Source organism: Halyomorpha halys, unplaced genomic scaffold (assembly GCF_000696795.3).
Source record: "Halyomorpha halys isolate HHAL.00 unplaced genomic scaffold, Hhal_1.1 Scaffold343.1, whole genome shotgun sequence".
Classification (NCBI taxonomy): Eukaryota; Metazoa; Arthropoda; class Insecta; order Hemiptera; family Pentatomidae; genus Halyomorpha; species Halyomorpha halys.
In genome coordinates, this window is record NW_027109758.1 from 1,136,700 (window position 1) to 1,162,596 (window position 25,897).

A 25,897-nucleotide genomic window follows, 5' to 3' on the forward strand; every position below is an offset into this window, starting at 1 on the left:
GAGAGAGAGAGAGAGAGAGAGAGAGAGAGAGAGAGAGAGAGAGAGAGAGAGAGCTGTATCTCTCAGTGCAAGAATGATACTTATTAGCTATTAGCATGAGACTGAATCAAACTAAAAAAGAAAGAAAAGATGGTGGTCTGTGCTTTACACCACCTTTACCTCAACCTATGGCAGACATAACACTTTGAAAGTTCTTCTACAAAGATTTTTTATTAAATAAGTTGGACATGAAATATGACAGTGTAATTACTCACCTTTGCTAAAAAGAAAACTTTAAACAAAGTTAGACTGTTGTCCTAGTCTGGAAAACATTTTCCTGGGGTAGTTAGTTATTAATCGTGGTTGACATCAGATTTCTTTGATGGTGACTAAATTGTTAATATCAGAATTATGAGCGGTATAATTTCTTATAGGTTTGTAACTATAAAAATTGTAGTAAACGTCAGGAATCATTGAAAACTAATGACCATTCTTCAAGATTGGTTCTAAATTGTTTTGTTTTTTAAAGAAAGATGAGGTTAAAATTTCTTTTGATCAATTTTGAGGTAAACTTATGAACTTCCTGTGTTTTGATTTTTTCTCTAAAAACAAATTTTTCTTTGTATATATAGAAATTATTTGTTTATTTTTTCAGAAAAGAAGGAAGGAAATGAAGAATCAACTACATGTGATGAACCAAAAGATGACGATGGCAGTGAAGCTAGTGGTTCAAGTTCCAGTTGAATTTCATAAAAGGAATTCAAATCAGTTTTTGTTTTTATGAATTTTCGTTCTAATAATTTTTCATCTTATTTATTTTATTTTTTCCATTATTTTTTAATTTTTGTATTAAAATGAACGCAAAAGTCTCTGGATTTTAGTATTTTTAAACAAAAAAAAAATCAGTATTAATAACACTGTGATTACTGTGGTTTTTAAGTGTTAGTAATCTCATAATACATCATAATAGAAATAACGGTGATTCCAAGGAGCTCTGTTTCGGAAGTGATTGAAGCATGTTTCTTTCTTTATATTGTTGACATCACTGTAATTTTGTTGCATACAGGAAATCAACCGAAATTGAAACCCTGGCAGTATTCCTTTAAACAAATGTTTTATCTTTTATTATAGTTTTTTAACATCTGTCGCCAGTTTCATTTAATTCTTTTCTATCATTTTTAACTTAGTATTTTCTTATTATTTTAACCAGGTTGTTTATTTGAGTTATAACTAAAAATAACAAGCTCATATTATTTTGCATTTATTATTTGCTTCAATATCTGATAGTTATTTTAACTTGTTTATTTTTGAAGGGACCACATTTACCAAATGTGCAATAATCATTTTCAGCTGTTCTTGATTGTAATGTTTTAATTTCTGCTATTGCTCCTAAATCACTTTGACATTGATGTTTGTTGCATTGTATCTGTTTTCTAACCGCATTAGGAGTTGTGATAAATGGCTGACCAAAATTTTTAATATTGTTCAATTATGACGTCATTTTGAGATAGTGATTTATATATATATTTGTATTGAAGATAAAAAAGAACTATGCTGTATATTATTACCAAAGTAATTAATCATTATTTTTTAAAAGTGATTGTTGTATAGTATTTAATTGTAAAAAAACCACCTATTTTATTTTTAGTTTTTTATTACTTTTTTATTTATACTTCTGGACATGGCTATTAGGCTATTTGTTGTTAATATGAAAATATACCTAGAGTCTGAAAATCCATCCTTTGATATAATCGTTTACAGATTAACCATTAGCATTTAGGACCTTGAAGTAATAACTTAAAACTTAAATACTATTAAAGCCATATAGCCTTATATTTTTATACCTTTTATTCAATAACATTGACTAATTATAATTAGAATTTACTACAAATTTGATTATTTTATACTTAAATGAAATAAAATTATTTTTAATGAAAAAAAATATGTTGAAGCTAGCCTATGATTACATGAGTATTTACTGATTTGTAATGTCATTGTTAAGCTTCGGGTTCTTTATTCCAGTTAACAATTCCTTTTGGATGCTACGAATGTTTTCTTGGAATTCATGTTTTATATTTGTATTAAATGTAATTATTCTATTGGTTCCCAGTTTTTATTTTATATCTTGAAATTTAATTTTTAAATTAATACAATATTTTTTTTTTGTTTTTTTACAAACATTGTGTTGCAATAGCTAAAGATTGGATTTTGGTGCTATTTAAATTTTAACTCTGATTAAATATGCTAATCACTATAAATCTTTGATAAATTTTCATTTTTTAAGAATTCTAATGAAATTTTTTACTAACTTGTCAAACAATAGAATAATAGTAATGTTTAATTCATTTCATTAAGAAGAGAAAAATAACAAAGATTTAAGCAATAATGTAGATTATTTTTTTATAAACATGAATATTAATAATAAATTATTCAATCATCAAATTTATGAGATAAGCATATTGTGCAGTAGTGAATTTCGTTTTATTAAATAAATTGTTATAAAATTGATTTAAAGTAATTGTTTGGGGCATTTTATGAAAGATCTATATGGGCTGTGGTGAGGAAGAGAAGGGTTTCCAATTCCTCAGTATAATAGTAATAGTTATAATAATAAAAACGAAACTTTTTTGGTTGATGTTTATTTGAGTAATTTTTACATATATAACTGTAGAGTAGTAAAAAAAAATTTTTTTTCTGTCTGAGTAATTCCGGATTGGTATCATTCTGTTAATTTTGTTGTTAAGTTTTGAAGAATTTTTTACTATACTTCCAACCTTTTTTTTTCATGAGACTGAAAAAATAATTAAATGTAAGACCTGAGTTGTGTTTCCAAGAAGCCTAGTAATATTGATACTTTGATATATTGCTAACTTTAACAATTTACTTGTTAAGCTCATATTCTTCATAAATATTCTCAGAAAATTGATACATTTATGAACTTGTTGGGATTTTTATGATTTCCTGTGTAATCATTGCTAGCCAGTTGTCATTTATGAAAAAAAGAAAAATTCAAGAGTCATATAGGGAGATAATGTTCTCGTAAGCTTATTTATTATTTATAGTATTAAGTTATTTTTATAACTTTGGGGATAATTTGTTTTTTAAAGAAATATTTTGAACCTTTTTTTCTGTTTCTGTTTCAACATAGTTTTTTAAAATAATTTTTTACAGGAAATATTTTTAAGATCTGTCTTGACTTTTCATTAATAGGTGGTTTTTTAATATGTGATTAAATACAATTAAATTCTTTTTGTGTTACTACAATGAAATAATTCATAAAAAGGTTTTTTTTTTTTGCTTTTTTTAATCTATTTGGTATTGTGTATGTTTTTATGTTTGTGTGTAAGTTGATAGTATTTATTTATTTGCTGTTATTAATGAAAGTTACTTTGTATTAGTATTTTCAATGTGATAGAGTGTTTTATATATTTTAGGTAATTTTAGATGCGTTGTAATACTTCTTAATGAGAGGTTATTGTGCTATTTGAAATAGTTTTGTTGAAAATAAATTCTGGGCACTTCATTTCTTTTTGCATGGGTGGTGGTGATAAATGATTGATTAGAAATATTTGTATTGCATCTCAAATTGAATTAGTTTACCATTGTTCCAGCTTTATTGTAAAAAGTATAAATGAATATTCATATTTCTTATGAAATCAGATTTTTATTTTTATCTCCAAGTATTGAATTTCTTAATTTAAAGTATAGATGATTTAATTGATAATTCATATTTTAATTTTGTAGTCACCATTTTTTTTTCTGGGTTCGAAGTGAGGTGAGTAAGATTAACTTAGCTAAGTTATTACTTTGCATTATCTTTTGTTGCTTGCTTTTTTGTAATATATCAGCTATATAAATTTTTAAGTTATACATATTTTTTTTTAACAGTAGTTTTTATAGTAATTTCCTTAGTGTCTGTAAGTATTTATTGCTGATTTATTATGTGTATATTATTAAATCTTCATTTTCTCATAATGGACAGAGTATTGTGATCTCTAAAATGATCAAAAATTGTTTTTGAAGTTTTTTTTTTTTTTTTTTATAAAAAAGAGCAACTACATGTAATGCCAGGGAGTAATTATGTGTAAAATAAAGTTTTTTATTTTGTTCCTGGCGATGGAACATATATTACTCTGCTTCGGTATTGACATTAGTTACGTACTGTCATTTAATAAATTTTGAAAGTATTTTGATAAGATATTATGGTTGTGATTTTTACAGTATCGGCAAAATGCTAATGATGATTATTTGTTTTGGAAGTAACTCCTGAGAATTGAAAAAATAGAATAAAGAATTTTAACTTGAAAGTGGTATTGCAAAGATTTTAGTATTTTTTCGAGTTTACATTACTTTTATCAAAATAATTACCTGTTGAAAACGATGTCAATTAGGATAATAGGACTATGGTATACTGCTCTGATCAATTCCATGTATCAATTACATTTCATCAATGGCTACTACGCTAAAATAACATGTACTTTTCTTAAATATTTTGTAATTGTTGGACAACAATGGAATTTGAATTTTCATTCTATTATTATTGATAGAGTCAATTGCTCTACTTGACAGCTTAGTGTTTTGGTTTGTGGAATTCCTCACTTGCGACAGTTTTGTTTATTAAAAACTTATTGACTTAATTAATTTAAAAGTTATTCCTAATAATTCTTTGTTTTTATATCTTTTCTTATATTCATGGATAACTGTACTTTCTTTATTTCGATTTTTTTTTTACCAAGAATAAAACTAAAATATTTTCTTGAGATGCAGTATATAGTCCCATTCACAGCAAGATATTCCATTTTTTCTATCTTGTCGTTTATATGATCAATGTTAAAATTTTGTCCACTTGTGTTTGCTATTATTTTATTTATTATTTTGTATATTCAGTTTTGATTATGATCTAAATTAAGTACTTATGTCTAGTCAGCTTTTGATCTTTCTAAAAGAAGCAGTACTTAAATTTGATGTTAATACTAGAAATTATTACTATTTCATGTGTTCTGTAATTATTTTATTGTATAATTTCGTCCTATTTTAATATAATTAAACTAAGATTTAATTTTTACGTATGTTATTAAAAGACAAAACGTCTACGGTTTGAATTTGATCATACCTGCTTATTTTGTGAAGCAATCTTGAAAATATCCTCGTGATGGTTACCATGTGGTTTTACCTTCAAATTGGTGTAATGTTAATATTACTCTTGAGCAAATATACCTCTATCAGAAGAAAAAACAATTTGACAGTGAAATTGCCAATTGAATTAGAGGCTTGGTTTCTAACAAGATCTCTTGGACTATTGTTATTGAATCTCTTAATGGAAGTAATTGTTAATAGTTCTTGAATTATTAACCTGTCTGGGATGTAAAATATTTTTTTTAAAGGAAGTTAGATTTGTAGTTGTAGAAGTCTATTTTTGAGCAGTTGTTGTGTGTATTTAACATTTTTATGCCTTTTCATATTTATTTTTCTTGCTTTTGTTTACATATCTTACTGACTCAGTTAGCTTAGGCATAATTAAATAAACCCATTACAAACTATTGGTATTCTAATTAAAAGTAAATTCTGTTTTAATACAAGAGTGATTCCAAAAGTAAAGTCTCATATTTTTTCAAGTACAAAGTTCTTTATTTCTTTAATGTTTACATCATTTTAAAGGTTGAACGTTTGTCTATTTTAATACTTAATCATTTATTTGCATGATTTTTCAGTTGTTATATTTTGTACTTTTTGACATATAATGTATTAAGATCAAAATCTTTATACATTATATGTCAACCAGAGACAATCTCTGGTTATCAATTTGAATAACATGATTTATTTAAATTATGATTTGTTTTTGATTATCACAGTGATCTGATTTATCTTAAAAATTACAGATTGCTCAAATTATAAATTTTTAATTTAATTGGAAATTATTGAATTTATTTATAACTTCCATTCATGTTACATCCCAGAAGGAATGTCTTTATTAAATGTTCCATATTTTGTAAGGTTGTATAAAACATTTTGCATAAAGCTTAGATTATAGTTTAAATTTATATTTAATATTTGTATGGTAATGTGATTAATGTTAGCAGTATTAGAGGAAAACAGTTGTTCCATTTTTAAAAAAAAGAAATTTGATGTTTTCAACATTTAATTTTGTTGAATAGTTATATCTATATTATTTTCAGAAATGTTTATGTAATTAATTTATATCTGTTATATTAATATTTATTTAAATACTGTTAGGTGTTTTCTTATTGTTTGGTAAAATGTTATTTATATATAAACGTTATCACTTATTCTTATTAGTTTGATGTATATTAAACTTGTATTTTAGAAAATAAAAATATTTTATATCTGATATTGTTGAAATGCAAATATCTAATTGTTTTTATGTAACCTGCTATTTTTGGAGCTGTCCAGTTATTTACCGTTTATTATCTTAAAATGAATCTAAGGAGGCAAGTCATGTTAAGCTGATTTAGATAGTATATAATTGTTATTGATCGATCCCATGTAAACAGTTTATCGCAAACTACGCATTTCTTTGATATTTATTATACTGTTTTCCTTTGTGTTGCTCCATTCATTCATGAACCACCGGCTGGTTCAGATATCATCAGTCCCTTGCAGTTATTAAAGAAATTTCACTTAGTATTTACTTTTTATTATATTATGACTGAGTGAAACTTTTATTTAGTTTTATATTGTGATTTCTAATAAAATTAAATGATCAACAACAATATTATGAGAGATAGGATTGATGTCGATCTGCTAGGGAATATTACTACTCAGAGTATATTGCATTACTTAAGTGAAGAAGAAAGGAAAGACAACAAAAAGAAAAAAGAAAAAGGTAAATGTGTTTTTGAAAAATTTTGTGTAATTTAAAATACAGCTGAATTCCAGTATCTATTGTGTTTAAAGCTTCTTAGAAAAAAATATTATTTATAAAAACATTAGAATTTAGAATTGTAAGTTTTTAACATTGACTTACATACATATGTATTTCGTAGCGTACAAAAAGAAAATTCTAATACTTTTTACAGGTTTGAAGAACATTTTTAGGCTTAAAGAAAAAATTAAACTAAACACATGCTTAAGAAATTTATTTAAAAAAATATTAATTTAGTGGTAATCATTCTATCATCATTCATTAGAGAGTTGGTAATATTCTGTCTTCCTTCAGTTTACCTTGATTTTTAAACTGTAGTATCCACAAATTTATGTTCATATTTAATTTTTGAAACGTATTTAAAATTTTTGTTCAATTCTAAATTAAAGGTAAAAAGAAAAATGATAACACTAGAATTATTGATGTGTGGAATTTTAAAATGCAGGGGTACAATTATATCATAATCATTCTATTACCTGCTTACTCAAATATAACAATTGATAAGCTATGAAGTTTTAATATACTAGAAAGACTAAAACAATATTAAATAAATATAAATTTAATGTTTTTAAAGAAATATTTCTTAAATGCAAAGACAATCAATATTAAAAAGCTTAATTCATTAAAAAATTAACATTCATTCTAACTATTGTTTGTTATCCAATTATTAACATTGCTAATTAGAAAAATAGACCTAAAAAATTAGCCTTTATTTTATGAGGATTGTTTTGTTATAATGACTAGTCAATTTTGATCCTTATATGACTAGTCAATTTTGATTTTATAGATTAATGTTAAAGAACAGGCTGTCTTCATTTTTTAAAAATCATTTAGTGTTGAATGACTGTTCATTTTTTTCAATAAGGTATATACAATTTTCCAAATATATTTTTAGAAAGAAAATTAATCTTTTTCAACTTCATATTCTTCATTTTATAATATATCAGACCCTCTTTTCCCATTTGCGTCTTTTTTTTTGTTGCTGTCATTCAAATATGATCAACTTTATATTGATATGAAAATTTAAAAATTTTATCTTAAAACATTTTTGTTTTACTGAATTAAATTTTACTGTCACTTGAAAATTGGAATTACGATTTATTTCTTTAAAAACAATGATTGAAAAATTGTCAAAAATCAAATTAAAATAAACATATCAATTAGTTATACATATTTGGTTCTCCTTTTAATTTTCGTTTTTGTCATACTGCCAATTCTCTCTAATGCCTGATAATGATTATTGTCATAATTTAAAATATTTGAATTGGTTTTCCATCTTCTTCAACAAAAACCTTTATTTAAAAAAAATAAAAATCTAAAAATTAATTTATATTTTTCTAATAAAACAATTTTCATGTTCAGGTATGTTAATATAGCAGTAATTGGTATTTCAGTGGTCAATTATATTTTTTATGTTCGTTATTAAATAAATATAGTAGTTCCTTATGATATAATAACCAATAAGAAAAACAGGTATACTCCTCCCCATTTGTGGACTATTTAATTGCTGGAGAAATTATTAAATTTATATTAATTATTATGAGGAGAGGATGGTTGGGGTGTGGTCAGCAAAGACATTATTTTAAGTATTCATTATACACAATTTTATTTCTTCAATATTCCTTTCATTAATAAAACCATAAAATAAATTTTCGGTGTTATTAGTATACTTCAATTAAAATTAGAAGATTCATCATATTCCATTGTTATGTAAGGAGTATTGAAATCCTAATACTGGTATAATATTGAGGGATAATTTGAATTGCCCAGGAGACTGCCTTTCATCTATTTTAGAGTAGTTCACCATGAACATCATATTTGTGAAGTAATTTGGAATAGCATTAATTTAAAGAGATTTTTGAAATTTATTCTTTTGTATTGGTTATGCCAACAAATTAATGGTTGTACTCTTTCGGTAGCAACAAATTTATCTTTGTTGGCCTTAACTAAAAATTAAAATTATCCTCGATGATTATTTTTAAATACAAAATAGATAGTTCTTATAATGGCACTGAATATGAAGTATTGCCTCCTCTTGCTTAAATATATGCTTCCATTCTTTTTGGAATACCTATAATAGTTCCTAGTCCTTCAGGAACTTGTAATTGTATTATATTATTATGTAGTAAAAGAATGATAGGTTGATAATTTTTACCAATATAAGTTAGTAATTACGGTGAATTTTAATGTTTAGGCGGATTAAAAATTTCATATGCCTACATCTTCATCATTTTTGAAGATAGAGAGGAAATATAAAGTGTTACTGAGTCACTCCCTTCTCAAAAATCTTAAAATAAAAGTAACATAAAATAATCGCGCTTGTAAGGGTGGACTGAATTCGCTCCTTTTTTTCTTTCTTTTGTAGAGTTTTGGGTAAAACAAAAAAGTGTAATAGTATGCAGGGTTTTTTGTTTTTAAAGGAAGTAATTCTGTACAAAACCAGCTCCAGCAGTAAGAACATTAAAACTCACTTATATTGATTGGTTTATACAAGTTAGTATATACTCGACTTCCACTGAAAAAGATCGTTGGAGGATTTGTTTATTCCTTTTGAACAAGGGGAAGTCGCCAGCTGTGATCGCTTTAAAGCATTAATAATAATATAATAGTATGAATAGGAATTTTTAATTTTTGAAGTTGCTGCCGTTGGAGTTTGTTTTGTACAAGAGACCTTAAAGAAGTAACTAAACTAATTGTTAGCTGATAATAATATTCTATTTTTACATAATTAAGAAGCACAATTGTTGGGGCAAGCGTCACAAGTGTTTGTTTAGTCCCGGCCCAATTAAGAAAATGAAGTGCACAAGTATCAGAAAGCCTCTGAGAATGCCTATTCAGTTAAGTTAGGTTAGCTGGTTAGGTGGAGCATTGGATGTGGTGAAATGTTATCGACAGTTCAAATTAATTCCATAATTGGAAAACTACAAATTTCTTAAATTATGACATGAAAAGAGAATATTTCGTTTCAATGCCGGAAAAAGCTATTAGGAAAACGAGAGTAACGTCTTATCGCTCTCTAAGCAGCAAATTAACTGCACTATATTAGTTTTCAGAAAAAAATAATTCACACTAGGACTCTGTACTTATTAATTTAGAGAGGAAGCTAGTAATTACTGACAATTAAAAATTACGTCGAATGGACTTGCGGTTATTTTGTTTTACACTCAACATGTTAATCTGTTTTATTTTACTTTTTATTACATCTATATGAAGTTTATAGTAAGGGATCGTTAACTATTTACTACGAGTTTAACTATCTCATTCGAGTTGGTTCAAACGATTTTGAATAAACTCGGTAAATCAATGTACAATTAAATGATGTTCATTGTTAGCTATGTCTTATCCTCATAGAAATTGCTTGGCAGGGTACATTTTCAAAACATATTCCTCTAATCTATTTACAACGTTGTTTGAAATAATGAACAATCTTACATTTTTATTAGTAATGAAAATTGGATAAATTTGAGCTAAGAAAGTATTTGGTACTTGCTGTAAGGAGATAAGAGAACAAGTATTACCGGTTGAAAACACATTTCTTATACGCATATGCTTTATTTTCAATGCATGTTGTGTAATACGCAGAAGGGATAAAAAAAAACCCTAATATTATCATATATTACTAGATAATGTGATAACTCAATAATAAAAAAATATTAGTGTTTGATAATTGCATCTCGAAAATTGTAGGACTTAACAATTTCTATTAGGACTCAAATTAAAAAAAATACTATATAAAAAAGTACTTACTATACTATACTTAATACTTTCCCGTACGGTAGGTTGTTTTCAAGATATTCAGAACTAAATGAAAATAGCGAAACATTTAGTTATTTTCTTTAATAAAGTTGCGGTTTTCCGGTCTTGAAATAGTTTAATCCCTGCTTTTCAAGTACATTTACAGTTGTTTAGTTCACGTAAAAAATTGAATCATTTAACTACAGAAATTGTGATTTAGTTGTTGAAAAAAGACAATATACTATAATTGTAATTGTAGTGTACAGAAAAAATAAAAAAAGAACGCAAGTGGAAATTTTTAATTGGTAAACTTTTTACTTATAACATAAGAAACTATAAAAAAGTAAAATTTGTAATCCATTCAGGGTAAACGTGTTTCTAAGTAAATACTCAAATGCACTACACTACACTGGCACTAGGCACCATAATCGGGTAAAAATTGGTTTTCTTTTATATCTAAGATCAGCCTCGTGACCTTATATTGTAAACTGTTTTTAGAGTTCTACTACTGGGTAGCTTCTCTACATGCTGTATCATATCATTATCATTATGTCATTATGATCAAATTTACTTGTTGTATTTTTTTATACAGTTGTAAATATCAATAAATAAATAAATAAAAAAAAAAAAAAAAATATGATATAGACTTCTAAAAAAAGCTTGATATATTGCAAAGATTTGCAATATGATGCTTTAGATTTCGATAATTTACATAGGTAAGCTACTAATAAATATTTTAGGAGTTATTGACTATAAAACTAAAAATATACGGCAGCAATTTTGAAAAAAGCTTTATAAAGCCAGCAGAAGAGAGAGTTCTATGCGGTGGCAACGAAGAGCGATTTTAAAACCACAAAATTTATATTGTTTTACTAACTACATAAAAAACGAAATACTTTTTTTTTTATAACCAATTACATTCTAAAATTTTCTTAAAAATTTAAAGATTTTTGAGAGAATTTTTAAAAAATTAAAACTTCCCAAAATTGATATTTTTTGACAAACAGTGGAGAAACGTTGGTTGCAATCGCGATTACTGGTTCTACTGAAATACGTTTTGTGTAACCAAAACATATATATATATATCATGGAACACATATATCCAAAGAGTTCTATGCGCTGCCAATGACGATGATATAGTTGGTGTCTTACTTTTTTGAAGTGATTTTTTCTGCTTTAATTGCTAGAACTTTTTGTTTAACCTATCAAGAACACTGTATCTACTCAAAAGGAAGGCAGAGAACTCAAAAGTTTGTGTTTCCACCAAATGATACGCTGCGTGAAGGTGGCGTCTCATTTTTAAAAAAGTGTTATTTTTTGTATTAATGGTCAAAACGTTTTATTTGATCAATCAAGAATTCTAGAACTATTTGAAAGGGAGCCAGAACTCTCAAAGCTTTGTGAGTTTCCATCAAATGATACGTCAACTTCACAGACGCCCAAGGAGTGGTTAACTGTTTACCGCTGTCTTTTTCTAACAGTTTCCATTGAAGGAAATCAGTTTACTATTACTTTCTGGTTAACTTGCGATTTAAATAATAAATTAAAAAAAAACTTAAAACTTAAAAGGCTTTAAACAATAATTTTTATAGACACCTATAATTATGTAAAAGAGAAGAAATATGTGTCTCTAACCTATTCTGTCGTTAATCAACACCTATGTAAATTAATCTAATAAAATAAAGAACATAAAATACTATAATGTAACATAAATTATATGTAATCATTGAAACCTAATTTTTAAATTTTCGTCATAGTGCACTGTTTATTAGACTTAAAAAATGAGAAATTAGTTATGAAATGTCATTTGATGTATCAAATAAAGAATATCAAAATATAACATTTGAAGAACTAATTTGAGTCGTTCAAGAACACTTTCTGATATCCGATATATGTATGCGATACGTAAAGACCTCTGTGTAACAGAAATCGGTAATGATCTCTATTTCTGCATATTACGATTTAATTTTCTCTTTCATTAACACTAAGACGAAGCTAGTAAGTAAGACTTTTGATTATTTCTTTGAAGCACATTACAGAAATCGTTTAATGCTTGGTTTCGGTAAAGATTCGCCCAATGGCTTCTTTATAATGAAAGCAGGGTATACCCCTCAATGATAAATTCCCATTATCATTATGGGCTTTCAAAGACGAGCTTGCTTACAATTTTGTCTGAGTAGCCTAACTAATTTTTAAAAAAAATCGTGATGCTCCTGAAATCGGGACGCTAGACATAACATCAATATTTTCCATTCGTGTCTTTCACAGCATATAATTTTAGTAAAAGCTTTTTTCACGATAAGAAACATATTTCTCATAATTAGTGTGACCACGAACATCATGTTTGTAAAGTAATTCGTAATAACATTGATTTAAAGAGATTTTTTTAATTTATTGTTTATATTGGTAATGACAACAAATTAATGGATGCACTCTTTCGGGTGCGACATATTATCCTTTGTTGGCCTTAACTAAAAATTAAAATTATCCTAGATGATTAGTTTTAAATATAAAAGAGATAGTTCTTATAATGGCACTGGATATGAAGTATTGCCTCCTCTTGCTTAAATATATGCTTCCATCCTTTTTGGAATACTTAAAATAGTTCCTAGTCCTTCAGCCGTCTTTTGCATTTCAAGAATAGTACGAAGAAAAACACACGACTAAGCTTTCTTTTTAAAATTGCTTGCCACTTTAGAAAACGAATACCTCTTGCGATGAGTTAATCAGACACACGATGAATTATTTGGCTGATAATTATTATGTATAGGTAATGATTTAGCATAACTCATAGCCAATATAATTTTTTAAAATTATTAAACGGGTCCTAAAACATGATAGAGCCACTTTACCCAGTCTGATATGTAGCACTGACTTTACTGTTTTGTAGGTTTTACTTTTGCTGGTGATTCAAACCAATTCAATTCTCAATCCAATATTAGAAAAAATAATTAGAAATAAGTAAACATATAATTAAAACTGTGTTCAGAATTCTGTCTTACAGATTCACATGACATATAAGGAGGAAATGTAAAAAAAAAATTGGGAGGGGCTGCTCATCTGTGTTGAGTCGCTAATACACAACATACTGATCAGTTAGGCAATAGAAAATATTAAAAGGGATGAGGGGGAATTAGTTGTGACTAGTAGAATACATTTTTTATGTATTTATTAATTGTTTTCCTTTTCGGCTCATAGAGTTGACAATACCTCAGGTAAGGTTTAATATAAATAATGATTTGGGATTCCGAGTGAGTCCAGAATAATGATTTCCGCCAAATGAAGTGAACTGAACTATTAATGTTCATAAATTAGGCATGATTACGTAAATAAGATTAAGGAATGTGATAAACTAACTACATAGGGTTCGTTGATCAAGTTGGTTTGCACGTCTATCGGTTTTTCATGAAGGTTAATTTGTTTAGTCCACAGTAGCGAACAGAGGCATTTTTTATATGACGGAAAAATAAAAAAAGGTACCTTTTCTAGAACTAACAGAATATCCCCATATTATATTGTGGCGCTTGCTAGACAGAAATGAATGTTTCGGGGTTTCCATTCGGAGAGGGGAATAAGAAGAAACGTTTTCTGAACACATGGGTCCGGGAATTCGAGGGGTAAATTTAATTTGGTTTGTATTAGAGTTATTTTTTTTAATTTGATTTTTATTAATAGGTTTTGTAAATTTTAAAAATATTATTAGATATATCGTGTAAAATATCTAAAATGATTATAGAATTAAATACAGGAATATATTTCAACTCGGTATGTGAGGGGCCTCGATGTTATTTTCATGTATTTTGTTATTTCATATATTTTACATTTGTTTACATATTTGTTACGAAGTTGGTTATTTTGTATATAACTTAGCGTTTTCTCAGCACTTTACCACCGGTTAGTTGGGGATCAGTTGAGCAGGGCTTTATAATTAATGAATTACTTAGGGCTTTATAATTTTAAATTTTATAATTTAAAATTATCCTCAGCAACTAACCAGTGTCTTGGTTAGTTGCTGAGGATAATTTTAAGAAACTGCAGAAACATTAAAATAAAAAATTTGTACTCAGAAAATGTACCTGGGTTTGTATTATCTTGGCACTACTAGGAGTAATGAGAATCTAATTAGCAAAGAAAACTTTAAATTTGAAGGTCATTTTTGATCAAGAGAAGAAAAATCATGGGGCTGAACGAACATGAGTCCAGTCATTTTGCTTAATTCTCCACCCGTCACATCTGCCCTCATGCAGACCTATATTGTGTGTCAAAACGATGGCAATAAATAAAAAGTTGAAAACTATTTTCTTTTCTTCATGACTGTAGCCCTGACCATTTCTTTCAAATTTACATACAGTCAGTCATCTCTCTCATATATATATATGATCATTATATATATATATATATATAATCTACATTTCGGAAATCCAACTACAATATGATATCAATTTCTCTAAAACACTTGGATTCACGCAATTAGGAACCAACCAACATTTTTGTAAAAATTGTGTTTCATGAGCTATATCTTTAATTTTTTTTATTCAATATAAACATGAGGTCTAGAATTCCCTCTATTATTGTTTTGGATAAAGATGAAGACTTTTTTTGTTAAAAAATGAAATCAGTATGGCTTATAAAAAACCCTCCAAAAAACTAGATTTGCTCCTGGTTGGATATGAAAGGTCATAAATGACTGCTAAGTACTTACCTTATTATTATGTTATGAAATTTAAACTACGTGTCGGTCTTGTGTCAAAATCGTACAGATACGAGAGGGTTGTTTGGATTTTCCAATGTATATATTCATAATGAAGATAATTTTTCTCGGCTACTGTCACAGTCATGTATTTATAATGTATTGTGTGTTTTTAAGCAAGTATGAATGTAGTCAGAGTACCTGATTCCGCCGGTGTTTAAGACGTCCACGAGGTCGTTCGTAGCCGAAGAAGTAGATGTCTCTACCATTACTTTTCTCGTAATTGCAGCGGTTCAATTCAAATTCCGCGCCTGGGGAGCTTACTTTTTTTTAACATTTTCTTTGTAGCAGACCCACATAGTGAAAACTTGCCCCCACACCCTAGTTAGAATAGATTGTTCGCTTCGATAACTTTTCAGCTTGTCAGAAATGATCAGGAAAGAGGTAATAAATATTCTAAGTTTCTAGGAAAATTCTAGCCAAGACTTGTGTGACAGTTTCCCATGCTGTTATAATTATAAGGCCCAAGTCGCGAACAATACTTAATCTGGTGTAAACCAGGGAGTTTTTGAAGGTTTTATAAACAATAGGACAATGCCCTTAAGCAACCATTTCCCGAACGGGGTATAAACATACCATGTAAAGGGTATCTTTTGTGAGGAGACAAAATATGGGTCGCATCCCAACAATGAAATCCTATTCTTTGTGATATTAATATTTAAATTATTTATTTATACGTCCATATTATTAAAATAAAAGTTATAAACTACTATACGATAATTTAGGAATTATGAAAGATATACTCCAAACACCTTTAATGACTTTTGTTACATTATGTTATATTATTCTTGGAATAAATACGATAAGAATGTGTATTTTTAGTAAGTGAAATATCGGTATAATTTTAATGATTTAGGTTTCTTCTTTCCTTTTAAGCTGACTCGAGGTCTACAATACAGTTGGAGCTGCGGACGCCCCTCTTATTAGCACAATTCCTTTCTCTTCTACCAATTTATGGCGTCTCGAACCCAGATTATAGAAAGCTCAGGTAAGTTACACATAATAATATTAATTTATGAAACATGTTTTATTGGTATATTTTGCCATAATTAGAGTTTGATATTTCAGATTTGAATGGAAAAGTTGGAAAGTGTTATACTCATTTGGAATAATAACTTTTAATATAATACTCTGCATATTTGCTTTAAATCGATACATAAGAGATCGAGGAGTTACCTATAGATCACTTGGTAACCCAGCGTCTATTCGTAATATCCCAAAATATTTAAGGATAAATCTTTAGAAATTTTATTTAGTTTATTTTTTAAAGAAAGGTGGTCTTTCAGGAGACATCATGTTTTTTGGTAGCACATTGCTCATTTCAATGTCATTCCTAATATTGGTAAGGCAGTGGAAAGATTTTATTGGTAAATGGGCTTCCCTCCAGGGTGAAATGAACAATTTCGAATCATCGAACGTACAGAAAAAAATTAAGCTGCTAACAAATTGCCTACTATTTTCCTCTATCTGTGAGTATATTCTAATATTTTACAATAATGACATGATTTGCTTCTTTTTTTTATCAACTCTCCCAAATAACAAAAAAAAAAAGTTGTGTGACTAAAAGGCATCAGTCAGACTTGTACAGTCATATCATTTTATGATTATATAAATATAGTTCTTAATTTTAATGGTTGCCACGCTACCTTTCTATGTATTAAAATTTACAATTTTTCATAAATGGATTTATTTACAACCTATAAGAGGTAATTTTTTCATAGTTCAAGAGCCTGGGGAGAGAGAGAGGGAAAGGGGAGCGGGAGAAGGAAAGAGGAAAGGCGATGGCGAGGAAGAAGTTATTACACTACAATTTTTGAATACTTTGTTGCTAACTTTATAAAATTACTTAGTAAAATTTATGTCTGTACCAACCATAGTTGGGGAGGAATCAAAAATAGTGGCTGTTTCAAAACTTTACTAAAAATTAATTTTTCATTCACAGTCTAAATTTGAAGTAGAGTAAATTTTTTATAATATGAGCTCTAATATATTGTTTTATTTGAAATAGTTCTCGAGATACAGTTTTCAAAACGCAACACTTGTTTTAAAGTAATGAAAAATCAATATTTATGAATTTTTTTTTGGCAAACTCAAACTCCAATTTTTTGTTTACTTGAATGAACTCAAAAAATGTATTTTTTTTAACTTATAGAACAGTCGCCATTTTTATTCCCTTTTATCAGGGTTGGCACAACCACCAATTTTAACTTTTAAGTGAAGAAAAATAACCTAGTTTTTTCTTCTCTTGAGTTCTTGGACTATCTGGTAATGGAGTCAGTCTGTTTTATTAAATAATGTTATTAAAAAAAAAATTGCAATAACTGGATTATTCTCAAAGAAATGGACACTTTTAGGCTTGATAAAAAAAAAAAAGTAAATAAATAATAATCACTAACATCCATTATTTTTATATCATTCTATTCCTTTTAATTAAAGTGGACAGTTTCACTGAGAGCTGCAATGCCCACGATTCGTATATCTTAAACCAAAAACATAAGTCAGGGAACTTGAGTCCTAAATGCCCGTTAACGAATATGTTTATTTTAATTGAAATTAAACGAAATACCGTTAAAGGATGTGCTGTTTCACAATATAGCGCACCAATTTTGATATTTTGATTTTAGACTTGGGTATTTTCACACCCGGGGGTACAGAACTGCTTACTTTTGTAAGAATTACCCAACTACCTCATAAAGATATTACAACTTAATAAGTATAATAAATTATATTCTCTATATTAATTTTGAAGTACAGTATTATATTTAGTAGTATATTTCTTAAGGAACAATAATATAGATTTATTTAAGACAACCTTTATTTAGATGGTATTTTTAATTTGATTTATTTTATTTTCCCTAGTTGAACATATACTTTCCAACACACAGTTCATGCTGAATGTCGAAGAAAACCAAGATCGTCTTAGAATGTTCTTGGACGACAAGAATGTCTCTTCTGTCTTAGGCTTCAATACCTGGTGTTATATATTCATCTATTTTGGAAATTTCCTGATAACCCTCATATGGAACTATACTGATATTTTTTTGACAGCTGTCTCACTATCGTTAGCGAATATGTTCAAACAATTCAACAGAGACCTCAGAATGACAGCTGCTATGGTATCTCACGTAAGTGTGCTTACGATTCATATTTAATATATATTTATGTTTCATATTTTAGTTGAATTAAAAACACATTGGTTATCATTTAAGCTACTCCATAAAATAAGCGGCTGTTCAAAAATTAGCTCTTATGTTATTTAATTAAAATTATTATAAGTTACAATTGAATTTTTATACATTCTCTTATCCATAAAAAATTTAAATCAAAAGTGCACATCAAATAGTTTGAAAATACATATATATGCAAATATTCCTAAAAGGAATATTCACTACAGTTGGAACAAAAGGAAGCATATATTTGTTTTCTTTAAATCAAACGACTTGTTTTGAAAATAGTTTTATTGTAAACAAGAACATAAGTAATTATTTACATACATTTGAATTTTTAATAAAATACTATAGCAAATTATTTTGCCTTTTCTTCTTGTACAGTTGGACGGTGGATTAGTTTATTTGAAGATTAAGCAGGACTAAATCATTCTTGTTTAGTTGTCTTCTTTATCCATCTTATTCTTCTGCCACAGTTTTTTGAATTTTTGCATGGTTTTTCAAAATATTCAATATTAGGTTTTTACTTAAGTACATTTTTTAGCTAATTTTCTTGCACTTGGCCATAATTTTTTTTCATAATTTCTTTTTTATTTGAATGATTCACTGATGATGGAGTCATATCATTTGAAGAAAACTAAAGCAAAATGGAAATTAGAGTTCAGAATATGCAATTTTCTTGGAAAAGGAGGGAAGACCGAGAGCTTAGTTCAAACCGATTTAAGCTAATGCAGTCTTGGAAAATGATTCGAAACAAATCTTATTATATCCTTTGTCTATAGATCTTAAAAACCATTGTCGAGTAATTTTCTTATTAGTAATTTTGTTATTGCAAACCCTACTTAGGCGGTTCCTTGAAAATAGGTTTCAAAATCAGTGCTATGATATTTCATTCTTTTATAATATTATGAATCATGAATGGATTTCTGCTGTTTTCCAGGATAACGCACTTTCTTACTGGAGAAGGAAAAGAGAACTCTATAACAGCCTATCTCTGCTTGCTAAGACAGTTGAAGAGAAAATATCTCGCCTGGTACTCATTTCTTTCTCAGTCAATCTTTACTTCATTTGTATTCAACTACTGAACAGTATACAGTAAGTATACATTTTTTTGAGAATTCTCTTTCTATATGTTATGGAATATACCTGTGAATTAATACAGGACTACTACTACTTTAGTACTAATACAGTACTATTTTGGTAATATAAGAGTTAATTTTAAAAATATATCACGTCTCTGAAACAACAGCAAGTAATCAATCGAAACAGTAGGACAAAGAGACTGAGGGAGCATAGACGTCCCTTACACTAAATTGCTATGGAAATGAGGGATCCCCTCAATTTAAATCCTCAGAAAAATATAATTCTTCTCGGTTCGGAAAAACAGAACTTATTCAAGAGAGATATGTGTAAATGAACCCTGAAACTAATACCTTTACTTGGAAATTCGGCTTTTAAAATGTTGATTATCATTTTGAAAAGGTTCATAGTAAATATTTTAAAAATACAATGTAATACAACTAATTAATTTATTATAGCTCTGCACTTGGGTCTCGAATTATTTGCTATGCGGTAGAGTATACCTGGAGTGCCTGGAGAGATCAAGGTTGTTTTTCCAAGTTGATTATTCTGTTCGGTATTGCTTTCTCTCTCATGTCTGAGAAAAATAAATAAATAATCAGTCTGTTTTTCATTAACTATTTAGTTTGGAGTTACAGCACATACCTGAATAAAATGAAAAGTTTTTAAAAACCAAAAGTAATATGAAATGTATTTTTGATAATGCTACACCTAACTCAAGATGGTATTTACACTTAAACTATAGTGTAGACAAGTTGATGTACATTATTTATGCAATAAAGAGAAGATGATTGGGGTACAGTCAGTAAAGGACACAAATAAGTAAAAACATCTTTATTGGTACCAACATTTCGGCCCAATCCTGAAACCTTCATATGGGCTAAGAACAAAATAACAAGATAACAAACAATGAATTAAACGATATACCGAATGATTGGAAAATAAGAAAATGATGACCAACATTATATGTACATAAATAGTATTGAATGAGATGAATAGTTGAAGTATTATAAGAAGATATAGTCTGTATGAGTAGACTAATATTAAAATTAAGTTATAGTAATAAAAATATAAGTATTATAATAAAAATTATAAAACACTTATAGAAATATAGTTGATAAATACATGTAAAAAATGAAAATTATTTAAAATAAAGTAATGAAAGAATTAGGTAATAAAAGATATTATACATATATATTATTAAGTTTTAATTTTTAGTGAGTTTAAGGGTTAAGTTTAATTTTCATTTTTCATTTTATAAATTCACAGTTAACAATTTACTCATCATTATACATTTTTAAAAAATTATTTTTGTTACATTATATGCGCTAATAATAAAACCTGGTTTGTTACATTATATGCGCTAATAATAGAAACCTAGTTTGTTACATTACATGCGCTGATAATAGAAACCTGGTTTGTTACATTATATGCGCTGATAATAGAAACTTGGTTTGTTACATTATATGCGCTAATAATAGAAACCTGGTTTGTTACATTATATGCGCTAATAATAGAAACCTGGTTTGTTACATTATATGCGCTAATAATAGAAACCTGTTTTCAAAATGGAAATTTGGATTGTAATATTGTTCTTTATCATATTACGTAGTTATTCTCCCATTCATGTTTAAGAGATAAATTGAACTATATTCATAACAATATAACTAATGTTAATATTTCAGACCTTTAACATCTTTCCTTCAAGTAGCCTATTTCTGCGGTTCCTTCGGCCACATACTCTTCAGGACTTGTTCCGTCTGCTTCGCTGCTACCAGTATTTACGAGCATAGCAAGGGATCTCTACCGACCTTGTACTCCGTTTCTTCAGAGCAATTCAACAGTGAGGTTGGTAGATGTATCTTTTACAGTATATTCAAAATTGTGTCAAGTTTGCTGCCAATATTATTTGACTCTACTAATTCTCTAGTATCATAATAATCAATAGTAATTATGAAAATTCCTGTTTCAATTGGAAAGTAATGGAAAAATATGGTTAAATGATGTCATCAAACGGATACTTCCTTATCTACGATAGCTAGAATACCTTGTAATCTCTTGACTGTTTTATTTGTCGATATTTATACCGGGATTTATTTAAACTTTATATCATAGGTTTAGATTTTAATCTTCAGTCGTTAAATATTCCCCAATGAAATTACTACTCTTAGTTCAACCTTGTGACAAGAGATAATGTGATTGAGTCAATAGCTTTGACCTTTTACGATGGTTCTGTCACGCGAATGGTTTTATCTTTATCAATAATAATGTTTAATGTAACACGTTAACACATGTATGCTATCCTATTGAATATGTGGCTTAAAAGTTTAATGTTATATTTTATATTATGTATACGGTACGAAGTTTGTAAGTCGTAAAAATCCTAAAATATGATATCAGAAGTAATTTTTTTCGTAGCAATCACAAATTCATTATGAATATTATGATGACTTTCAGGAAATGGTCAATTTTAATATAAAAGATTAAGTCGTGTCCCAGCAGTGTAAGAGGAAGGTTGGCGAGCGGGGTTCTTTCTTTTCCTTTGATGTGCGTTCATGAATGCATTCAACTTGAGTGATGCTCTCCGAACTTCGGTATTTCCTATCAGACCCGACACGACGAAGGTTATCGACATAGCTTGGTGAAGGTGTCTTCCAAATTTCGAAGAAGTAACACATCAGTCAGTGCCATTCGTTTGATCTGTGAAACAATAGTGCCTTGTGTCAATCTTAACAGAAGTTCTCGGAATTTGAGTGTTGACAGAGAGTACCTATTTCTTTCATAATTGTATTAATTACCCCCTTTTTTCAAATTAACTGGTTTTTCTTGATTATTTATATAACTATCATTTATTCTCTTTATTTATTTTGTTTTTGTCGCACATTGCGACACCCTTACAACCTAAACCACCTGACACGCGGGACATGTTTAAATTAAAAGGTAAATGGTCCAAAAAGTATTTAGTCATGCGCTTAGATACAAATTCGGACTATACACAATTTAACAATTTCAGCCCGATTAGCGTATGTCGGTTCATAAAAAGTTACTGTCCACAAGTCAATGTAAAAATTTTAAAAAACGGTACTATATAATTAATGGTGAGTAATGAAAAAGATTTTGTTAATTTGAGTAATATCAAAACGTTCCAAAATATTCCCATATTATTTGAACTACATAAAACATTGAATTTTTCACATAGGGTTGCTTATATCCCGGAGTTGCTGAATTGTACAGAAGATGAATTGGTTTCAGAACTTGAAAATCAGGGTATTGTTAATGTTAAAAGGATTTATAAAAAGATTAATAATGAAAAGAAAGCTACACTTTTTGATGATTTTAACTTTTGAGAAGTGTGCCCTACCAGAAAAAGTAATCTTAGATTTTCTGTCCATTAGAATTAGACCTTATGAGCCGAAACCTCTTCTTTGTTATTCATGATAGACATACTAGTAAAAATTGCCAAATAAAGAACTGTGGTAAATGTGGAGAAAAAACACACAGTAGTGAAACTTGTAATAATTCCCCCAAATGTTTAAACTGATTGTCCAGCTTATAATAGTTAATGTTCAATGTATGAAAGGGAAAAGAAAATTGAAAAAATCCGAATGCAGGATAAAGTGTCATATCGTCAAGCGGGAGCAATTATTAAAAAAAAGAGAGACAGAAAATGTTAGGATCAGAACACGGATGTTGTGTCGGCTCCTCTCCCTCCATCGCCACAGGAAAAGTCTATAACTGAGGCTCTGCTAGAATAGGGCAAAATAACTAATTTTGCCAACCTCCAAAAAGTAATAAATGAAAACAGAATTCATTCTAAAGTTGCATCAAGTTTAACTAATTTAGAAAATAATTTAAATAAAAACAGGCCAGTGTCTTCAAGCTCGTATTTTAGTGAAGAGTCTTCTTCCTCGAAAAATAAAAAAGATGAAGTTTTTTCAAAAAAAAAAAAAAAAAAAAAAGCTGGAAATAAAAATTAAATGTTTATTCTACCTGTACTTTCTGCCATTAGATATTTGTTCTAATAATCATAATTACTTCAATATGCCCAATAATATATTTTTTCTTTATCTTTATCCTATGTTTTTCAGCATCATAATTCTTATAAATATTGACTATTTCTTATCTGCATTTGTCTCTGCTTGTCTACTAATGGTAATTTGTTATTTATCTGTATGGGTGTCAACCGTTATATAACGTTTATATAATTTATAATTTTAACTCTAACACAAATAGACTTTATACGAAGCTGTTCGCTCTTTTTCTCTGACAGTCAGTATAGGTAGATTGTTTTATTTAAAATGAATATAACGCAGTGGAACTTACATGGTTTATTTTATCGTAGAAATGAATTAAATACTTATTGAATTACTATAATTGCTCTGTAGCTTGCTTACAAGAAATTTGAAACCAACTGATATGTTTGAATTTCGGGGATATGCTATTATGAGGAAAGATTATACAGATGGTCGCATTGCTTGTGATGGGGTGTATATTTTAGTGGAAGAAAATATTCCCTTTAATAGCTTATATATTACCTCTAATTTGCAAGCAGTAGCAGTAAGAATTTTATCACAACCTCACCCGTTCACATTATGCTCTCTATACCTTCCTCCTCGCCGATTATTCACAGTTCAACAATTGAAGGACTTGTTACATTCATTGCCCCTACCAGTAATTCTCGCTGGGGATTGTAATTCTCATAATTTAATTTGGGGCAGTGACCACTTGGATGAGAGGGGTCGAGTCTTTCATAGATAATTGTAATTTAAATAGTATAAACAATACAATATATCACATTCGTTCTGTGCCAGCTTTGGAAAACTTTCAGCAATAGATCTTACAATCACTAGCCCCCTGTTACAAGCCACGACTCGAGGGTAAACATTAGGTGATACACATGGCAGTGACCATTTCCCCATAATTATTAAAACAGTTAATAAAGTCCTCTCCTACAGCAGACACAACTGACGGCTCATTAAAAAATCTGATTGGCTCTAATATCAAGCGGCGGCTAAACTTATATAGATATAGATCTTTCCGATATCGACCCTGACCGCTTAATTCTACAATTAAATATTAGTTTTTTGAAGCCGCCAAAACAGCAATCCTATACATTTCCTAATCTGCTAATTAAATACTATCCGCCCCTGTACCGTGGTAGTCAGATGAATGTGAAAAAGCAATAAATAACAGAAAGAGGGCACTTTATAAAATTCCTTCGTCGACCATCCTCCGAATAGCTAGAGTCATATAAAGCGGACAGAAACACATGCTAGGTATGTGATTAAACATAGTAAAAAATATCATGGCAGAACTTTCTAAGCAAGGTTAACTGTAACACACCAGGAGTTGTTTTCTGGCAGACAGTTAAAAAAATTATTAATAGTTAAATAAAAATAAAGAAGAAAAAATAATTAATAGCTAATAATTAAAAATATACACACTGTTAATATTTTTAGGTCCAACGCCTTATTGACCAAGTAACTGGCGAAACGCTGGCATTGACTGGTTGTAAATTTTTCACCGTGACTCGCACCCTGATGTTAACAGTAAGTGCTTGCTTATTTATGTGTTTATCATTTTAATTATGACAAAAATTCTATTTTTAATATTTATTTCAGATAGCCGGCACCATTGTCACTTACGAAGTGGTCCTCGTACAGTTCAACAACCCGACCGACGACAGCGGGTCAGATGCACATAATTCCTCAAGAAGAGCCTGATCTATACCAACAGATCAATGTACCATTGTAACAGGGTCATGTCGGGTCTCTCATTGAAACCACTTAGATCAGATGATCTGAATCTAGAAACATATAGAGTTATATGATATAGAAAAAATACTAGATATAGGTGGAATAATATAGAAAGTATTATCTAATCTATATAAATTCAGACTGAGCATACGGATTATAAATGCATAATTAAAAGTTTCAACTTAAACATATTTTTTTTCTTGTAACCCCTTTTATTATTAAATTTATACAATACATACATACAAATGACAAATGTATACTATTATACTCTGTTATACCTTAAAAACTTTGTTAGGATTTAGGCACTAAAAACCTGTTTGTTTAACAAATGTAATGAGAATGTGGAAACTGTTCTGGAGTAATCCATCTTCATTTTGTTCCGTATAGCAAATTATCTGGTAGATGAGGCAAATCAACCTACACGAGTCAACTCCCTTCTACACCACAAGGTTTCGTGTTGCTATTCGAATTGCTCCTAAAATGACCCAAAAGGTTAAGAAGGTGAGAAAAAGTTGTAATTAAAACTCTCCCTTTAACATTTTCTAAT

At 28.5% G+C, this 25,897-nt stretch overlaps 2 protein-coding genes across 4 annotated transcripts in view; both read left to right on the forward strand.

Annotated features, from left to right (window-relative positions):
* Positions 1-3,573, forward strand: part of LOC136795010 (cAMP-dependent protein kinase inhibitor beta-like) — a gene marked incomplete in the record, with an annotated part of 17,114 nt that extends 13,541 nt beyond the window's left edge. For both annotated transcript variants that reach the window (XM_067047947.1, XM_067047946.1), the window contains 1 exon segment: positions 635-3,573. In XM_067047947.1, the coding sequence (XP_066904048.1) occupies positions 635-723 (89 nt within the window).
* A 3,002-nt stretch (positions 3,574-6,575) lies between these two features.
* On the forward strand, positions 6,576-25,547 carry LOC106681473 (gustatory receptor for sugar taste 64f). 2 transcript variants are annotated; one of them, XM_014421796.3, is made up of 9 exons: positions 6,576-6,823; positions 16,224-16,335; positions 16,416-16,555; positions 16,634-16,816; positions 18,207-18,472; positions 19,455-19,609; positions 21,280-21,442; positions 25,054-25,143; positions 25,216-25,547. In XM_014421796.3, exons 1-9 carry the CDS (start codon positions 6,697-6,699, stop codon positions 25,315-25,317), a joined length of 1,338 nt encoding a protein of 445 aa, XP_014277282.1. In that variant the 5' UTR covers positions 6,576-6,696; the 3' UTR covers positions 25,318-25,547. The 2 variants fall into 2 exon arrangements, with proteins under 2 accessions (XP_014277282.1, XP_066904049.1); XM_067047948.1 differs by having other exon boundaries at positions 16,416-16,537.
* Positions 25,548-25,897: the final 350 nt, after the last annotated feature.